Source organism: Chaetodon auriga, chromosome 8 (genome assembly GCF_051107435.1).
Source record: "Chaetodon auriga isolate fChaAug3 chromosome 8, fChaAug3.hap1, whole genome shotgun sequence".
NCBI lineage: Eukaryota > Metazoa > Chordata > Actinopteri > Chaetodontiformes > Chaetodontidae > Chaetodon > Chaetodon auriga.
This window is the reverse complement of record NC_135081.1, coordinates 3,088,446-3,108,232: the sequence shown is the minus strand read 5'-3', so window position 1 is coordinate 3,108,232 and position 19,787 is coordinate 3,088,446. Positions and strand designations below refer to the sequence as shown.

The 19,787-nt window shown below is 40.4% G+C and overlaps 1 protein-coding gene across 3 annotated transcripts in view; it reads right to left on the bottom strand.

The window, feature by feature from the left end:
• ascc3 (activating signal cointegrator 1 complex subunit 3) overlaps window positions 1-15,761 on the bottom strand; it is a 155,659-nt gene extending 139,898 nt beyond the window's left edge. The window contains exons 1-4 of one of the 3 annotated variants that reach the window (XM_076737118.1): window positions 15,680-15,761; window positions 14,331-14,471; window positions 5,132-5,282; window positions 161-738 (exon numbers count right to left, since the gene is read on the bottom strand). In XM_076737118.1, coding sequence (XP_076593233.1) covers window positions 161-738; window positions 5,132-5,282; window positions 14,331-14,420 — 819 coding nt within the window. In that variant the 5' untranslated portion in view covers window positions 14,421-14,471; window positions 15,680-15,761. Of the gene's footprint in view, window positions 1-160; window positions 739-5,131; window positions 5,283-14,330; window positions 14,472-15,522; window positions 15,549-15,679 lie in introns of those variants that run through there. The other 2 variants (XM_076737119.1, XM_076737120.1) reach the window with 2 other exon arrangements.
• Between the last annotated feature and the right edge of the window lie 4,026 nt (window positions 15,762-19,787).

The following is a 19,787-nucleotide window of genomic DNA, read 5'->3' as shown; positions in this document are numbered from 1 at the left end:
GGCATTTTTTCATGTCATTTTTCTTTCTTTCTTCTTTAAAATATTGCAATAAATATTGAATCGTGGTCAAGGTATTATCGTACCTTGAGTTTTTGGTATCGTTAAATTCCTATCAGATACTATCTAATATATAAATACTGGATTTCCTAGTGACACAAACCTCATTCTGCAGCTCATCGTCGCTCTTGTGGGAGGCCAGCATTTCAAACAGGGAGGTGCACAGCTCCTCTGGGCTGGATGAGATCATATTGCCGCCGTTCAGATACTTCTCTACCTCTCTTCTAAGAATGGCTCCATCCCCAGAGCTCAGAGATCTTACTGAGCTGGACACCTCTTCCTCACCGGTGATCTTCCTCCCGCTCTGCTGGTTGTTGAGGAAGTTGATAAAGTCTAGGTTCACTTTCTCCTCATGGATGCCAGAGCAGGGCAGGTCCTCGAGTGGGTCCAGAGTGTAGCAGTCATATGAGAAGGCGATGTTGCGCCCAAAAGTGGAGCCTCGTTGAGGGTTGTGACGAGAGCTCTGGGTCTGGATAAAGTCCTCTACACGGGAGTCTCCGAGTGAAGCCACCAGCTGAGCCACAGAGGCACAGGAGGCTTCAGCTCCAGATGAAGGGAAGGGGCCGAACATCTGTTTAATGGCCCGGGTCTCCTCTGTGCCCACATGGTCTTTGTTGTGGAAGGTCTCAAACAGAAAGACAGCAGCACTTTCAATGGCCTCCTGACCATGTTCGGTCCCCACTGTGAAACAGAGCACAACAGATTTTTACTTTGATTTCATGATACTTGGTGCCCTAGGCAAATCCACACATCAGGGCTTTTTTACACCATTTTCCTCATCAAGAATTTTGGTATAGCAGTGGTGGAAGAAGTATTTTTACTCAAGTAGTACAGTACTTGAGTAAATGTACTTAGTGACTCCATTGCATGTCAGAGGGGAAATATTGTGCTTAATACCACCAAAATGAGTCTAAAAAAGAAGCCATTTTACTTGTTGCACTAATAAGAAGCATCTCGCTTTCAGTAATGTTATGTTTCTGTCAGAAATAATGTCTCAAGTATAAATTATTGGAATACACAGGCTTATGAATTCAATACATATACAATCCACTGAGAATTATACAGGAAACTTCAACAAACCGGTGGGACTAACTACCAAAACATGCAGGTACAAATGTATACTATATACATATATTTTCTTCTATTGTATTATATCTAAACATCACAATAAATCTAGGCAAATCTAGCTACTAGATGCCCTCATGGTTGCGGGCGCCAGTGAGCCAGTTGCCTTACTTGCCTAATAGTAACGTCCAGCCCAAACAATAGCACAAATTCCACCTGAAGTGACAATTAAAGCTGGTGTACAAATCATCATTTTAATGATAAGGATTATTAGGATAGCTGCAACAATCACCTTCACCTTTTCAATTGTCATTAGTGGTATCTAGATGGCAGTTCTCTTTTGTATGCCCATTAAATCTGAGCTTTGCCCTATTCATAGCTCCAGAGAAGAATCAGCAGCTGTTCTTCTCAGCAGTAAAGGCTCCAGCATGAGCTCACTGTTTAAGATCCTTGCACCTCATTTAAATAATATTCCAAACAATTCATGCTTAACCAGAACTGCACTTAACAAAAAAGAAAACAGAGTAATTGTCCAATTAGAGGAAAAAATGTCAGAGGGACAGAAGGAGAATAGAGTGAAGAAGGTTGGAGAGGCAGAGGGAAGCAGAAACAGATGAAAAGGATTTAAACCAATTAAAATGGTCTGGAAGCATCAGACTCGTTGCTGCACGTAGCAGAGCAGAATGGCTGCTTTCATCCTCTCCAGCATGTGCTTAAGAGCAACTTCTTTATTTGGATCCAGTCACACTGACTGAGGGCAGGTTCAACACATAAAAGCACTGGAGAGCATCACAACAACAAATACTGTTACTCTTTACTGGAGAGTGAGAAGAAAAAATACTGTCATGAAGGGAGTGAAAAGCAAACTAAATGAAAATCATCAGGCTTTCACGAGAGAGGTCCATAATTGACTTGTGAAGTTCAGTTAACACTTTAAGTCATAGAGGGAAGATTACAGCATGTAGGCCTACAGCATGCTGTCAAGAACCTGTTTACATCTCTGGAGTCTAGTATATTTTCATTTCTTGGTGAGCATTTTCAAAGTTGACAGATCTAAAAAAAAAAAACACACACATTATTTCTGTATGTTCCTGTACTTTAAATAAAACTTGATGAACTAATCATATGTTCATCTAGTTGTCCATTGAGACTATAAACTAGCATTTCCCATGACTGAGAAATATGCATTCTCCTGCCAAAGACCAGCTTTGTATTCTTTCCAGATTTCAGCCGAAGTTTGTCACCATGTCCTGTTGACACCAAGCACTTCAAAAAATGTTACTTTTGTTCATATGAGAATGGACAGGTGATATAAATAGTTTGGGTTGCACCAGGTATCCCTGCAGTGACACAAAACAGTTTAGGCACCCCTGGTCCAAATTTCTGCTACTGTGAATAGTCAAGGGAGTAGACGGTAAACTGAAAGTTTAAGATGAAACATTCTTTTCAACATTTTAAGGAACATTAGTGGACCATTCTTGGTCTGTACAATTTTACACTGGAAAAAAGGAAAGGGGCACGATGCAAAGATTTAGGCACCCCAAGAGATTTGAGCTCTCATCCAACTTTCACCGAGGTCTCAGGCATCGTTTAATTAGCTTGTTAGGGCTATGGCTGCTTCACAATCAACATTAGGAAAGGCAAAGTGATGCAAATCTCAAAGCTTTCTATATATTGCACAATGATGCCATCTGTTGACTTGAACTCTGTGTTTAACATCATCATCCCAGAAATGCTCCAATCAAAATTCACCCAGCTCACTGCACCAGCCTCCACCTGTCAGTTGATAACAAACTTTCTGACAGACAGAAAGCAGACAGTGAGGCTGGGGAAAATCACATCCAGCCCACGGACCCTCAGCACTGGAGCCCCCCAGCTTCCCTCTACACCAAAGACTGCACCTCAGGAGACCCATCTGTTAAACTCCTGAAGTTTGCAGGCGACACGATGGTCACTGGTCTCAGCAGAGACAGTGATGAGTCTGCATACAGATGGGAGGTCGAACAGCTGGTCCTCTGGTGCAGTCAGAACAACCTGGAGCTCAAAACTGTGGAGATGACAGAGGACTTGAAGAAAAGCCTCTCAACACGGCCCCCACCACCATCCTCAACAACACTGTTTCCACTGAGGAAACCTTCAGGTGTCTGGGATCCAGTACCTCCCAGGACCTAAGGTGGACTTCAAACACAGCCTCAGTCATCAAAAAGATGTCTTTCCTGCATCACCTCAGGAAGTTCAACCTGCCTCAACAGCTGCTGATCCAGTTCTATACAGGAATAATCCAGTCTGTTCTATGAACATCCATCATTATCTGGTTTGGGTCTGTCACCAAACAGGACAAGAGGAAACAACGGACTATAAGGACTGCTGAGGAAATCATTGGTGCCAACCTGCCCTCCATTCAGGACTTGCATACCTCCAGACTGAGGACACAGGCAGGACGCCTCACTGCAGACCCCTCACATCCTGGACACAAACTGTTCCAACTTCTACGCTCTGTTAGCCACTGCAGATCACTGAACTGCCTGCTCATTCTTTGTAGATATTTTTCACTGTTTATTTTATATTTGCACTACTGAACTTATTGTTCAGTCTTTTTTTCCCATTTGTAAGTACACTGTACATTGAGTGCAATGTTTAAACTGGAATCAAATTCTTTGTATGTGCATAAATATTGGCCAATAAAGCCAATTCTGATTCTGATAAAGTCATTGCAGCCAGCTGTAGCATACATTTAAAAAAAATAACAGTATTAAGGAGCCATGCACTACATTAAAGTGAAATTCCTTTATAAATATATGTATTGTTTTATATGTACACATGGTGAAATATGTGTGGTAGGATTCATGCAGTTTACAGCAAGAGGAACATACCTGATTTACTAACCTCACTGACATTAACTGATGATTCCATCTACAAGTCATGGCAGATTTTCAGCTGCCACCTCAGCTTTAGAGATTTGGGTAAATGAGACTGGTACAAAGCAAAGCATCTGTCTCTGAGTCTGACCAAAAGTATACTCACAGTAGATCGCTGGAATAGCCGTTATGGCTAACTACAAAGGGATGTATATCCAACATTGCTTGGCAATGTACTATGACATTCACCTGTGCTTCTCCTGCTACTGTATGACAAGTCATAGAATAATAAGTCCTAAAAATTCTAATGATAAAAAAAGAAGTTTTTTATGGTGGAGTGCGCAGTCTGAGGAAAGAAGCTGTTCAGCCAAAAATGCTCTCTTTTTGGCACATGTTGATTGTACAACTTTATATATATCTTTGTGTGGTTCTTCAACAAATGTTTAAGCATGAAATAACCCTCATGATGGCAGCAGGCACATGATTTTCCTTGTGAGCTTTAATGTATTCCTACTGTTCTTATCATCACACGTTGCTGTTTGTATGTGGAGTGTCAGAACATATTTCTCAGCAGTTTGCAACATCAACGTATTCACATATGTGACATAATTCTATTTCTTTTCCTTTTCCGATGTCCATTCCAGTGTCTTTGGTTGTTTTCAATACCAATGCCAAATGTCAAGTGGACCTCTATGATATGATTTTAGGCTTAGTTGGGTTTTTGGGCAATATCATTGACTCAGCACTTACTTCAGTTACTCAGTCAGTTACTGAAATCTCTAAAAACCTGGCACTCGGTGGAATTTCATGGCACTCCCATGGGTCAAAGGTTGGTGGGTCAGTGCCAGAAACTTACTGGATGTTAATGATGTCCATATAGATCAGACATAACTAAAACCACGTGGGTTATAGAATATTTTCCTTTAAGAAATAATTTGCTAAAGTTCACAATGACTTCTAACCCTTGTCTATCAAAGGCACATGAACAACACCATAATCTCACTGGCTGGTAAGTGTATCATAATCATTTTTAGACAAGCAGTCTAAAAACAGCATTTTGTTACTTTTAACTGTTTTCATCAGTTTAACACAAACACATGAAAATAGACTGAATGAAATTCCATTGGATTTGAGGCTGAGGAGTTACTGACCAATCTGTTTGGCTGCCAGTAGGAGGCTCTTCAGTTCCTGACTGGCAGCTTGCTGCTTAGCTTTGTCCTGATGCTCAGTGCAGAAATGGACAATCTTCTGCCACGTCAGGCCCTCTCTGGCAAACAGCTCCCATCTCTTCAGCCGTTTGGTCTAGCAAAACACAGAAAAAAAGCATTTCAAGAAAGAGAATAGTAATACTCAAAGTGTTAGTAATCACAGGTTTTTCTAACTGCCCACATACCCTTGGACAAAACCAATGTACCTGACAGTCTGTTGATATATTGTGCAGATACTTTGTAAGAACAAGATGTTGCGTGTCACTGTTGTCAGTCACTGATATAGTGCAGTTAATCTTATATATTTGCTGTAAAATTAATCAATGCCTTGTCTGGCAGGTCTTCAAGCAGAAATGATTCTAATCCATCATGATCAAACTAAAGAACCATAGCAAAGGTATTTTGCCTTTTATCCCACTTAAGAAAGAAATTCTTAAAGAAATTCCATCTTTTTCATTTGTGTATTTATAAGGACAGGCACATAAGGCTTTCCTGTAGATGTGCCAGTGGTTGCTAGACAGCAAATTTTCAACATGTACTACAAATAATTCAAACTGAAGCTCTATTTTCTCAGACTTGACAAAACTCCAACAGAGTGACAGAAGACAATATGCAACAAGTCTGAGATCGAGTAGAACTTCTCATGAATAGTAAACTGACTTTAAGGAGTAAAATTGATGGAGTGCCCTTTAAAGAATCTTGAGATTATTTTCCTCTTCTCATAAAGACTGCAAGTTTAGTCATTTCAGAACTGAATCATTAGGGACTCTCGGGAACAGATTTCCTATGAATTGTTTTAATGTATTGCTTTAATTCAGACAACTTCAAAGGAGAGATATTAAGTTAGAGTTCTCACAGTTATGATTCTGTGTTTACATCTGAATACACCACTAAATGCTCTGGAAATTCTCAGAGAATTCTAACACAATTTCTTTGCCATTGAATATACTGTATAATATACATCCATTAAGCTATATCCACTTATCTTTTGGACAGTTGTAAGGGCTGGAGCCACCTGGACAGGTCACCAGTCAAGCACTTTTTCTGCATGAGTGGCTGAATAATGCCTCCAATTTCATTTCAAGGTTAGGAAGAGGCTACTGCTCACTGACATAAAGTGAAAACACTGGAGATTGAATTAAAAAGATGGTATAATGATTGGCAAGGTAGCAAAATAAAAAAAAAAATATGAAACACATATGTACAAACATATGTAAGCAAACCAGTGAAAATGGAGGATCCAACCCAGAAGAACCCACTCAGATATTGTCTAGAGGAGAGCAGCACCTCTTTCTCAGAAATGTCTGATGTCCACCATATACTCTTAAAACCATTCTAGTTTATATACATACCATGGTTTGAATAAAATATGGGAAAACATGTACACACACCCCAATAAAAAAACATGTTAAATTGAAAAGTACACCAGAGGACGGAATAGCTCTCAATACATTTAACACAGCACCAGTTTGCTATTGGCTAGATCTCTGTCAGGCTTTATCAGCATACAACACATGAAAATACAGCACTGGATTCTACCTGTAATTTACCAATTACTTGCAAACCAGCCTGTAGCCTGTGATAACTGGTCTCAAATAACAGAAGTACTAGTAAATCAAGCAAGAATTTATCAGCAAGTATTTTGCTAATTGATTATTTAATGCACCTTTAATTAATACTTTTATATCAATTTATACACGACCCACCCAGCACCATACAGCAGACATAGTTAGCAACTAGCTTGTGTATTTAGTTTATCATCAAAAGAGACAGATATTTCCCTCAGGAGTTGATGGAGACCAAAACAGACATAAAAAGAGGATGAATATTGGACATTTATCAGGTGGACAAAAACATAACATCAAATGACTTCACGTCAGCATATCGGTGTTGGTCAAATCAACTTAAAAGGTGACGTCACAGTGGTTTTCAAAGTTTTTGTGCCCAAGGCGAGCCAAAGGGCAGGCCACATCTGTGCAAAATAGGCTCTTTACCACGTGTTATCACTACTCCAATCACAATGTAAATGTTTTTTTTTTTTATTAATGCCAAATAAAATTTGACAAACAATTATATTACTCATGAAATATTTATTAACAGAAAAAAAAGAATTTGTTTGAAAATTACCGAGGATGGGTTTAGACTCAATTTCTTGAAAGCATGCTGTGTCTCAAATAAACACTAAAGCATATCTCCAGTATGAGACACCGAAGGACAAAGCATCCACTTTTGATGCTCTGGGAATGAGAGCAGGGTCTTGAGCCACGCATGCTGTTTGAGAGTCACTGGTTTGGACCTTGTCGCACTGTCAACATGTGGCCAAAACTTCAATTATTGCAGATTTAACACATCTCCACTTCACAAAGCTATGGATGGAAAACTTCAGCATCCCTGTCAATGCAGAGTACATAATCAACTAGCTGTATCTAGCATCTTTAAGAAAAGCAAATTGATGTACTTGTACTTTATCCGAGTATTTGCAATTTGTTTCTCTTCTCTCATCCAACAACCCCTTAACTACTTATTTAACCAATGGATAGGGTAAGGTTAGCTAAAGTCACAGAGCTGATGGTGGTACTACATCTTTACGGCTGGTGCAATGACAAGCACCAAAGTTTGTCAGGCCTGTCAGACAAGTGTTTAGAGTTTCAGTGTGTGAGTTGGCGACAGCTGACAGAGGTGGCAGACTGTTGGCTTTGGATGGAAAATGCATCACATTGCTATGCCAATAATAATTTAGAAAAAAATAAAATCACGAGCAGGTGTGCACAGTCTCTTCTTGTGATGCCCTGCAGCTGATAATAAATCTAGCATTGACACAGTTTTCTCCGAGTCGAACTTTTCATTCACTGCAGGTATCTAACATTAAGTTTTTGTGCTCAACATCTGGCATATGCTAGAGCATCAGGTATATTTTGATGGTCAACAACAGAATTTCATACATACTAACATTCTCTTCCGCGCTCTTAGCCTGTGCTGCATGCTGGGTATCTGGGACAGTCTCTCGTGATTTCTCACTACTTCACTAGCTAACTTTGTATCTGAGTTTTTAGTGTTAATATGGTAAAGGATGCAAAGTCTTCTTACTTTGCCAACCTAATTTCCTTCAGTAAACACAACACTAAAGCCCTTTTTGACACCATTAGCAGTTAACCCTGCACCTGTTGATGAGCCCATCTTTTCAAATTTGTGGATAAGAGTAATGACTAGCATCATCCCATCTTCTACTCTCTACTCTCTCTATCAAACCTTCCCTGAAAGACCTCAATGACCTGGTGGCCATTATGAAACCTTCCTCAAGCCCTGTATATATTTTACCAATGTCCATGGTTAAAAATGTACTTGGGTCTACTGGTCCATGCCTGATCTCTTGCTCCCTGCAATCTGGTTGTGTCCAGGCGTATTTTAAAACATGCAGTCGTTCACCCTCTTCAGAAAAAAGTAAATAAATAAAATAACCTTCCCTTCTAAAAATGATAGGCTGATACTGAAGCTGCCTTTTATCTCAAAAACATTAGAGAAAATTGTTGCCAAACAGCTCACGTCTGTCTTGACTGAGTACAACACTTTAGATAAATTCCAATCTGGTTATCATCGGAAGCATTCCACTGAAACAGCTCGTCTCAGAGTCTCCAATGACATACTGATGTCTTCTGATGTGGGTGAATGCTCTGTGGTGGCGCTGCTGGATGTTAGCACAGCTTTTGATACTACAGATCACAGCATCCTCACTGAAAGGCTGAGGCAGCGACGACAAAAGTGGCAGTGGCTGATAGAAGGTTTTCTGTGTCACTCGGTCCCTACATGTATGAAACCACCGCTCTTTCCTGTCGCGTGCCTCAGGGTCCTGTGTTATTTGCTTTGTATTTGCTTCCCTCAGGTCATATTATTAGCAGATTTAAAAGGTATCTCTTCACTGTTACACTGAAGATACCCAACTGCATGTCTCTTAAGCCCAATGAGACTGACAAACTGACTGTTTTGTACAATTGGCTGCCCTTAAGGACTGGATGGCAAATAACTTTTTACAGTTAAAGCTGCAGTAGGTAAGTTGTATAAAGATCATTCTTTGTCATATTTGCTAAAACTGTCCCTATGCCCAGAGAGCAGTACATGAAACATGTAATCTGTGAAAAAAAAAAAAAAAAAAGGCTCCATTGGTCCCACCTACTGCTCCTACTGCGATTTGCAAGAATCCACCGCGCCCGACACAAAACAACCAATCAGAGCCAGAGAAGTGTCTGAAGGAGTGTCTGACATCTGTCAATCACTACTCACACACGCTGCGAACCGCCCCCTCCCTCCGCTCATGCTGCCGGCTGCCGCTCAGTTAAACAGCTCTGTGAGCGGCATCAGGAGGCTAGTGAGAGCTATGGAGAAGCTACAGCCACCCACAAAGGAGAAACTGTCCATACCGCCGCTGCCAACAACAGCATATACGGCTAAGACAACAGATAATCATAAAGCTAATATGGTGATTGTTACAGTAACACTCACATGCAGCGCGTACGGTATGTAGCGGAGTTAGCTTGTTTCCGATGCTAAGGCTAACGCTACTGGTTGTCACGGCAGCTGCGCAGACGCCGCAGGGAGGAGGGGCTTGGAGGCAGTGCATGAGTGCAGCGGGGGGAGGGATGTGGAACTTGTGTTGGTTCAAATTTTCAGGCTAAGTTTGCTCTCTTCTTCATACAAAACAATCAGTGACCTGTACGTTTCTGCCATTGAAGAAACAGAAACACTCAACCAAACTCAGGTCTATTGTATCACAGCCTGAACGAGAGATGATTATTCATGCTTTCATATTATCCTGGCAGGACTACTGTAATTCCTGTTTCACCTGCCACAGCAAGTCATCTCTGGACCATCTACAAATAGCCCAGAATGCTGTTGCAAGGCTGTGGACCAGGTCCAGCAGGGCGACTCACATCACGTTTCATCTTATTTACGTTCACATTTAAGATTCTTGTTTTCACATATAGAGTCCTGCATGGTAAGGCACCTGTGTACATCTCTGACCTGCTCCATCCTTATATCACCAGTAGGTCACTTAGGTCCTCTGACCAGGGCTTGCTGTCTGTCCCTCACACTCAACAGAAAACAAAAGGTGGTCATGGCCTTGCAGTGGTGGCTCCAACACTGCAGAATTCTCTTCCTATAGACTTGCATTCACTGGTATCTGTTGATGCCTTTAAAAAGCAGCTAAAGACACCCTTTGTTTGGCCTTGTGCTGTCTCGTGTTTGTAATTTTCTGTTTTTAAGGTCTGTTCTTACTTGTGTTTTATTCTTTCCTTTTACTGTTTTTCTGTCTTTTTCTTGTGAAGGGTTTTCATGCGTCATGTAGTTATTTATATAGCCAACAAATATACTATCCATCAACCAGTGGTGGTGTGGGACATGCTGGAAAACAGTATGTCCAAAAACAATAGCAGCAGTATGTGACACTTGTTCTCGCTAGTTATCGAGCATACATTAACATGACCTTGTGGCAATGTGTCTTCTGCTCCGAAGATGCAGACTGAGCATCACTGTGAGTGATGTTTCACACTGTGAACTCTAATCGCACACACTAATATGACAGCCACTGTTTCTCATGCCAGTAACTGGATGCTGAATTTAATCTTCAACTTAAACAGTCTCGAGCAGTGTTCTCATTTGTGTTTCTGGATATTTTATCCAACCAAAATGAAAACATTTGGATTTTTCCATGTGGAGGGGAAAAGGGAGCTGGGTAAGAGCCACATAATATGCCAGCTGTGTCATCAAAGATAAAATATTTCTGTAATGCACGTAACATGCAAAATCACATTACTTGCTTGCTCACAGATTTGGCAGAAAAACAATCTGCTGTACTTGATGCCAAAGACAGAACCCTCCAGTCAGTGTCAAAGCAGGACACATTTCTTTCTCGTATAACATTCAGTGTGGGAAAATATGCTGACTTCATTAATTTGACTTTTGTCAACATATATGAGAAATTTAGCTTTTATGAATTTAGTCATACATTGATGGGACACTGCAGCATGATAACGCGAGCAATAGTCAAGATTTTTCTTACAGTAAAAGTTCAAAACCAACAATTAATCGATCCAACAAATGAGTATTGTGTATGTGTCCAAAACTATTAAAAACACATCAAAGAGCCACAGTGCTGCATTATATGACATGTTCCTAATTACCATGAACACACACACGCTGTAGTCTCCTTTGACTCAGTCCCACACACACCATCTCTCTACCTCTTTTATTCTTTTCAGAACTATTTCTTTGTTTTTTTGGCTGTTCAGAACACCTACAATTTTTGATTTCCAGTGTGGTCAATGCTATGACCTAACATTTATATCACAGTATTTTTTTGTTTGTTTGTTTTCTACAGTGATGGTATTATATCACTGTATCACAAAAATAAAACGAATACTCCAATCAAAACATAATTCTACCTTTCTTCACTGTATCAACAATGTAAGGCAACACATCTTAGGAAAGAAAAAGGGATAGAAAATGGATGTTCATTGACTCCAAATAGGAATGAAATTAAGGTGTAGGCCTACATGTGTCCTGGAAAGAGTAATCTGTCCCGTAATTTTGGCTCATTATTAAGTGTAATGTGAGTCATTCTCAGAGTTAGAAGAGGGGGATTAGGCATCTCAGCATCTATTTGGCAGAAAACCCAAAGTATATGATATAAGTATAAGAGTTAATCAAGTACACTGACATACGGCAGCCACAGACACTAGTGTTGGGAAAGCTACTTGGAAAGTATAGTGAGCTAAGATACATAAAATGAAGCTTCACTACATCAAAGCTCAGAGAAACGAAGCAAACTAAGACACAGCAAACAGCCAAAAGCAGTTTATTACATCTAAGATGTGTATTTATTTTTTTTACATTGAACCAGCAACTGCTATTTCAGTAATCAATAAAACTGTCAAACACATCAAAAGGCAAAAAATGTTAGGTTGCTAATTAACCAATAAGCTGTGCTCTCTGCCCTCACTGCTCTAAAACCAATATCATGACAACAAACCAATAATAATAATAACAAAAAGCAGGTGTCCAGGGCGCGTGTATGTATGTGTGTGCATGTGTGTGTGCCTGTGTGGGTATGCTAAATTTAGACTCAAGTGCTGGACAAACTGTTAACTCAAAATTTGATCACACGTCCGTGTATGGCGGTGGCGTCATTACTGAACCTTGCAGTTTTATTTCAGACTGCTGCAGACACCTCCGCTGCATCTGAGCTTCAGAAATGCTTTGGGAAATGTATCTTGTGTGGATGCTACGGCATGACTTGATCAACAAAAGAGGTGAGGTACTGAGTAGCTGCTTGATTCAGAACGATTAGCATCACGCTACTGAGAAATGTAGTTAAAGTAGTAAAACTGCTGCTTTTACTGCTTCTACTGCCCAGCACTGACAGACACACAGACTGACATAATATACTTTGGCAGAAACCCAAAGTATATAAGTACAACTGTGAGTGTACAACAGGGCATGTGTATCAAGTACATTTACATACAGCAGCAACAGACTCACATACTGACGTGGCACGCAGCACAGGGGACTTTCCTGTACCAACAAAACCAGCTGAGCTTGTGATGTGTATGTCGTGTGGAGATGAAGCAACATGAAAAAACAGTTACCTACATCCAAGCTACTACTCTGGTTATTAAACTGGCTTCAAATGAGGCTTGACATTCGCACAGTTTCTCTTGACTGTCCCTCAATAAAAAATATGCCAACATTTCTCCAGCTTGTGGGTGTACAGGAGATGCTACTAGCCACATTAGCTGTGGAACATACTAAAGCCAAATTCAACAGGCTAACCAGCAAATCAAACAGTAAAGCAGTATTGATCCATCCTTGAACTTCAGTTCTGCTTTTTACTGACCCTCAAAGCAGTCTGAAGTACAATAATTGGCACACACATAACTTTATAACCGTTACCCTAAGAGTTTCCGGGTAGCTGTGAGGACATTTCCATCAAGCTAATCCACTGGCTCTGCACTTCCTTGGAGGTGAGAGTAGATGAAGACTCTTGCCTTGATGCTTGCAGCCAACAACTGATAACTTAGCATGCACTGCTCATAATGTTACCTTCCCATCTTCATGTTAACAGAGTTGGAGCCATCGAGAGGATAGTATAGTTAGTATAGTTAGAGGATAGTTTGGGGGTGTACCACCAGTTCGATAAGTACGTACGCAGCCCTCTGCCTGCATGTTATCTCAGCCAGAGTACATCGCGTTATTTTTGATATGATAAAACTGTTATCACAGTAATGATAGAATTGCAAAATCTGTGTAATAGCATGACATCACACCGGTGACAGTGATAAAAACAAGTATTCTGCCCACCCCTGACAAAACAACAGTTCTTACAAAAACGCATAACCTGACTCTCGAAAAGTTAAGCATTCTTGAACTGCTGTTTTGCTTCGACCATCCATTATTTAATCTGTTTTATCTGAGTCCTTCAGCTTTATGTAAGTGCGATACTATATTGATGGAGTACTTTTTCTTATCTAATTGGCACACTCAGATTTGAAGCTGAATCAAATATAGATCATAATTTGAAGACTGATTGAAGTACTGAGAGATTCTCGCCTGATGTAATACACAACACAGAAACGATGGCTTTTTTGCTCCTCAAAAGCTTACCTCTGCTTACGACTTGGTAGATATGACAACATATATTGTGGGACAAAAGATATTTGAGACTTCGCCACTACTACCATTGCTTGTAAAGCTGCAATATGAAGGAGTAACAGGAGAGTAAAGGTGAGTAACCGGAAAGCAGTGAGTAGTCACACAATTCCTGTTGCACATACCAAAGAGACTGACATCAGGAACTACAAAATTTCTTTTCACTTGAATAAAGGTGCATAATGCCTTGATGGATGTAATCATCAGTATTATGCACCTTTGGTCCCTTCATTGATTTCCTCACGCAACATGAAATTCTATTTCAGCATCACATCCAGTAGCTGTTCGATGGTGGAACAGAATACTTAAACATTAAAGCAGAATTAAGAAACAAGTGCAGCCCTATGAAACTTCTTTTTTCTATATATACATTCAGCACCTAAAAAAATAAACATTTTATTGCTGCAATACTAGTTTCCAACTGTCCACTTGCTGGCCTCACCTTCAAATCATAGAGCTGTTCAGTGAAGTCCTCCTTCTTGCTGACATTGGAGAAGGAGCGCAGTGCACCTGTGAGCCGTGGAGGAGACATTGTTCTCTGATGCTTTAATCCATACACTGGATTTCCAGCTTGTTTCTATGACTGACAGACAGACAGACAGATGCACAAGGTAAACTCAAATGTGATGGCAGTGTGGTTCTACATGACAACATGACATAGCTTATCAATGGGCACGTGTCTCCATGAAGACTGTCAGTTTACAGCTGCTTTACTAAACGAGAATGACACTCAAAAGGTAGGAACATATTAGCAAATCTAACACACCACTATGGTATTTTGGTGTATTTGGCAAAACAATGAGCACCACAAAAACACCTTTGAGCAGCTAAATATTTGATTGTAACAGCCGTTTGTGCAAGGCAGGAACATTATGGATGGATGGATGTTAGGATGTTAACCAAGCTGACGTCAATCATGGACAACCCATCCCACCCCCTGCATGAGACGCTGGGGGCCCTAAGCAGCACCTTCAGCAGCAGACTGCTACATCCACTCTGTCAGAAGGAACATTACAGCAGGTCCTTCATTCCAGCAGCAGCGATCAGACTTGTATTATTTAATGTAGCACTGTGTTTACATACTTACTGTTCTGCACTATTGTGTGTTTTTATCCATGCAATATCTTGTGCAATATTACATTTCCTTTTCATATGCAATAGTGCAATAGTGAAAAACACTTTACTTAAACTTTTCACTTTTCATCCATTAGCAATTTTATTTTTTAATTTCCCCAAGGGAGATTAATAAAGTGTTGGTATCTTATCTTATCTTGTCTTCTCTTGTCTTATGTTGGTTGGAGAGAAATTGGAAAGCCAGTAATAAACGTCGAATTATTGGAAGAACTAAGTTTACTTTCTGAAACGTGTGTGCCAAACTGAAGACTGGACACTACGAACTTGTCTGAGATCGGAAATGATTTTCTTGTTCGTGACACGTTGCCACAGTTACTGTGATAACAAGTCAGGTGTGTTTGACGACCCAACGTTGCTCTCCCTAGACAGGAGAACAGGGCGCGTGCCAGAGCCAATGCGCTGTATCTAACGTTTTATATTGTAACGTTAAAATTATTATACGTGGTCTTTCTCCACTTTTACGAACTTCAAACACAAGAAAGTGAAAGATGCTCACTCACGCTGAGCAATGATTTTTTTGTTGCTAGCTACTGTTAGCTTGACAGGCTGGCTGCCACTTCCACATCCCTATTAGCTTTAGCACTGTGAAGACCTGTCAACATAAAACGCATCCAGACAAATGAACTATGGTAGACATCGTAAAACATCGATAGGTACCTTCTGAAGCGCCCTGCCGAATCAAGACTTGGGCGCGTGTGAATGGCCCACCGTAAGATGTCAACAGAACCTGCTTGCATATGCGAGCTATGGGTATTGTAGTTCTCCGGCAAACACTTGAAATGGGGTAGGGCTAAAATGACTACATTACCCATAAACACAGAGAAGGACACCTCACATAAGGTTCGCTTTTACTTAAACGGACAGACTCTGAGCCGATGGAGGCGAAGTCGGTCTTCGCATTTAACACGGGACAGTCTGTTGAGTAAGACAGTTGCGACGCTCAACTTCTGTTGTAACTGAAGAATCAAGGAAACAATAAACAGAGTCGGTTCACCAAGACACCCCGCTGAAGATGAATTTTCTGTACCTGTGTCACATGGGTTTCGCTACTGGCATGGCCCTCAGGAGCCTTGCGAGCCTTGATTCCAATAGGATAAGTGAACGTAAGAACAGATTACGACCTATTCTTTCGCCCCACAGTCACCCAAGTGGACATTGGGTGTTTCTTTCACAAGCCGCATATCTTTCGAACTTTCTGACACTGACATGGTATTTTACAGACAAACAAAAGAGAAAATTAACTTCGTTCGAAACCTGCCTCTGTTTCAGCAATTCAGTATCGCGAGATGTGTCTGTCTCAGCAACGTCCCATGGTACGATCTGGAGTTTATTAAATAATAATAACAATCACACTCACTATTATTATTATTATTATTATTATTGTTATTATTATTATTATTATTATTATTGTTATTATTATCAGAAACTTTATTTACATAGCACAATCCATGCATAAAATGCAACACAAAGTGCTTAACATAACAATAACATAACATAACAAAATGTAATTGTAATTGTAATAAATGATAAGGTATGATTAAAAACAAGGAAAATGAAATAGAGTAAAATAAAATTGAATTTAAGCAGCAGGATAAGAATAGATAAAACAGCCTTCAGGTAAAAAGAAAAGACACCAGGAGAAAACAATGTTAAATAAATGTGTCTTAAGATTTCGTTTAAATGTGTCAACAGATTTGGAACCCCTAAGACTTTCAGAGAGGCTATTCCAGAGTTTTGGGGTGTAATTAACAAACATCTAAATGTCTTAACCATGTCAGACAGATAGGACCGGGCAAAACTATCCAGAGATTTTACTTTCTCTCTCGCATTTCTTTCCCTCTAGTCACATTGTGCATGTACAGGAAGTGACACGCATCATAAACGTCACATGAAAGATGGCAGCAGGACTGAAAAAACAGCATGTTTGGTCAGCAGAAGAAACAGAACTCATGCTTAAAGTTTTGAGGGGAAATGGACATAATGTGGTTCACAACGGGGAGATTTTTGAATGTGTCGCCCTTTTCGCTGATAATGGAAGTATAACTTGGCGCAGACGGATGCAGAAACTAATGGCACCCACAGTTCCACACAAAAGCCAAATAACAACAAGAAGAACTGCCAAATCATGTAAACACCTTTATTAGAGTCATTTTTTCTATTGTGTTGTTTTCTGTGTATATTATCTGTGGTATTTACCCCTATTGCCCAGTGGTATGTGAAGTATGGGAACGTTCAAACAGGTGATGCACTAATCACAATCAGGTGTGTTGGTAGAGGCAAACAGTTTTTCTGGCCGTCGTCTGCATAAGCATCGTCATCATAATAATGTTTGTTTGCATGCAAGTTATTAAGGATATAAGTGCGTGATTACTGTCTGCGAACAGGTCTCTTGATGTGTAAATAAATATACTTTAAGTATGGCTGCACGCACGTTTGGACTGTGAATTATTCACTTTACATGCGGCAAAAAGAAGACGCGTCAATCAGGCAAGTACCGGTATATCAGCCCTTCAGTAGCTTGCAGGTTTCTTGTTTTGCCAGTCAAGTCACTGCAACCTTAATCGGAGTAATGCCTTAATCACATTATTGACCATAAATGCATCATTAGTGTCCATGTAACCACCTGTACCTGAGTGTTTAGAGTAGATTTAGGTGTTCACACAGTTTCTCTCTCTCAGCTTTTGGTCCAATAACAAAGATCTCAGTTTTGTCTTGAGTTAACTGTGAAAAAGTTCTGAGTCATCCACAAGCTGATGGCTGAGATGCATATAATTAAGCTGCTGATAGAACTGTAGTCATTTGAGCTGACAGACGTATAAAGCTGGGTATCGTCTGCGTAATTATGGAAATTGATGTTACAATTTGTAAGAATGTTGCCAAGTGGTAACATAAAAAAAACTGGAATTTCTCAAATATACTGTCAGCTGTCATTCAGCTGTTTAATAACATGTTTTTTTCTTAAGTCTTACTCAGAAAAGGCAGGTTGGACATTGGTCTGTTAATGCAGTTTTAAAAGCTGTAAGAAAGGCACCTATGAACAGTGACTGATTTATAATTATTACAGCTTCCCCTGTGAAACTGTTAAAAAACTATCTTCAAGAATTGGTGGGATGGAATCGAGCACAGGTACAGGATTTTAACTCACAGACGACTTTTCTCATAATTTTCAAATCTGTTGTAAAGCAGTGTGTGGTGCATTTGGATCTTGGAATAAAACTCTGTGGTACATTGTCATTTTCCTCAATAACTCCTGAGCAAGGACTCCTTCGTACGGGTCTTTAGGCTGAGTTACGAGCTCTCTGAGAGTTCTCTCAGAATGTTTGTGAATACCGGCCCCTGGTCACTGTGTGTGAGTGTACATGCGTGCGTATTTAACCATAACACTGTTTCATCTTTCTTTATCTCTCCCAGTTCCCTTCAGTAGCGACAAACGTGACTGAACTCAAGACTCCTTTGACACCCATGGCATTGTCTGTTTCTGGCAGTAGAATACTCACCCAAAAAATTGAAGTAAGTAAGTGTAGCATTAATATGGTGGAGTGTTTTTGTTATCACTCTATGGAGAAGCAGTTAATTCTGCGATCCTTGCGCGTGTCCCTGGAGATGATTTGAGCGGCGACCATCCAGTGAAGTTTACTGAGCACTCACAGCCGGCTGTCCAGATCTCCTTTTCTTTGTACAGTTGCAGTGGAAGAATGTAATGGCTATTCTGAACACACAGTGTGACGCAGAGTGTGACAGCCCTGTGTCATGTTAATGAAAAAATCTAAAATTATGTTATATGACTAGATTTCACAATTGAGGCACCACTCCATTCATGATTTTGCATTATAATACCCCCCCCCCCCAAAAAAAGATGATTTCTAATCATCAGGGAGAAAGAGACTCAGTGCTTCCATAACCATAGTCATTCACTGTCACTCCTGCCTGCGAGCACATGGTGTGAGAGGAGAGGGACAGCCACTGACAGAGATTACTTTGAGTAGCATGCAGGGAAATAAATTAGAATATAATACACATTTCTCACTTTCCCCCAATGGTCTGAATACCGTGCAGCTGTACAGTGCTGCTGTTGCACTGTGCCGCTCTGTGTTGTCTGTCCATGCGTTGTCAGTGTTCTCTTTTCATGCCACAATGCTGAGCTCGTTTTCAGCAGCGTGATAAAATTGATGAGCGGTGTGGCCTGAGTGTGTGTGAATAGTGAGTTGGCAGCCCTGCCAATCAGGCATTTCTCAAAGTGTTCACATGTCCAAACACAAACCAAGCATTCTGTCTCTATTTGAGCATACCTGGCCTCTGCATCCCTGAGTCTCCTGGATCACGAGGCCACAGGTTTCCACTGCTAGCATCAGCTAACACTGCTGTGGGTCTGGTAACATCATAGGAGAGCTCAGCTGCAGATGCTCAGACAGACTTCAGTCTCTGGTAGGTCGTCTGCTGTGCAGGAAAGTAACTGGCTGGACATTTGGTTTTAATGGGTGGGTCCTGACATTCAAAGTATTTTTTTGGGGACTTTTTACAACAACTGATTTATATTGAATAGTTTGATATTCCGAAGGTTTATATAGTAAAATACTACCATACAGAACACACTTGGAACTCTAGAACTCTAGAATATTATTCTCCGCTACTGACCCTCTACTAAGCACTGCCCTCACCCATCCAGTTATCTGCATCTAATTGTGAAGAACCTGCACCATTCTTCAATAACAAAATAATTTCAATCATAGCCAGCATTGCTGCAGATGTGAATGCAGATGACCTC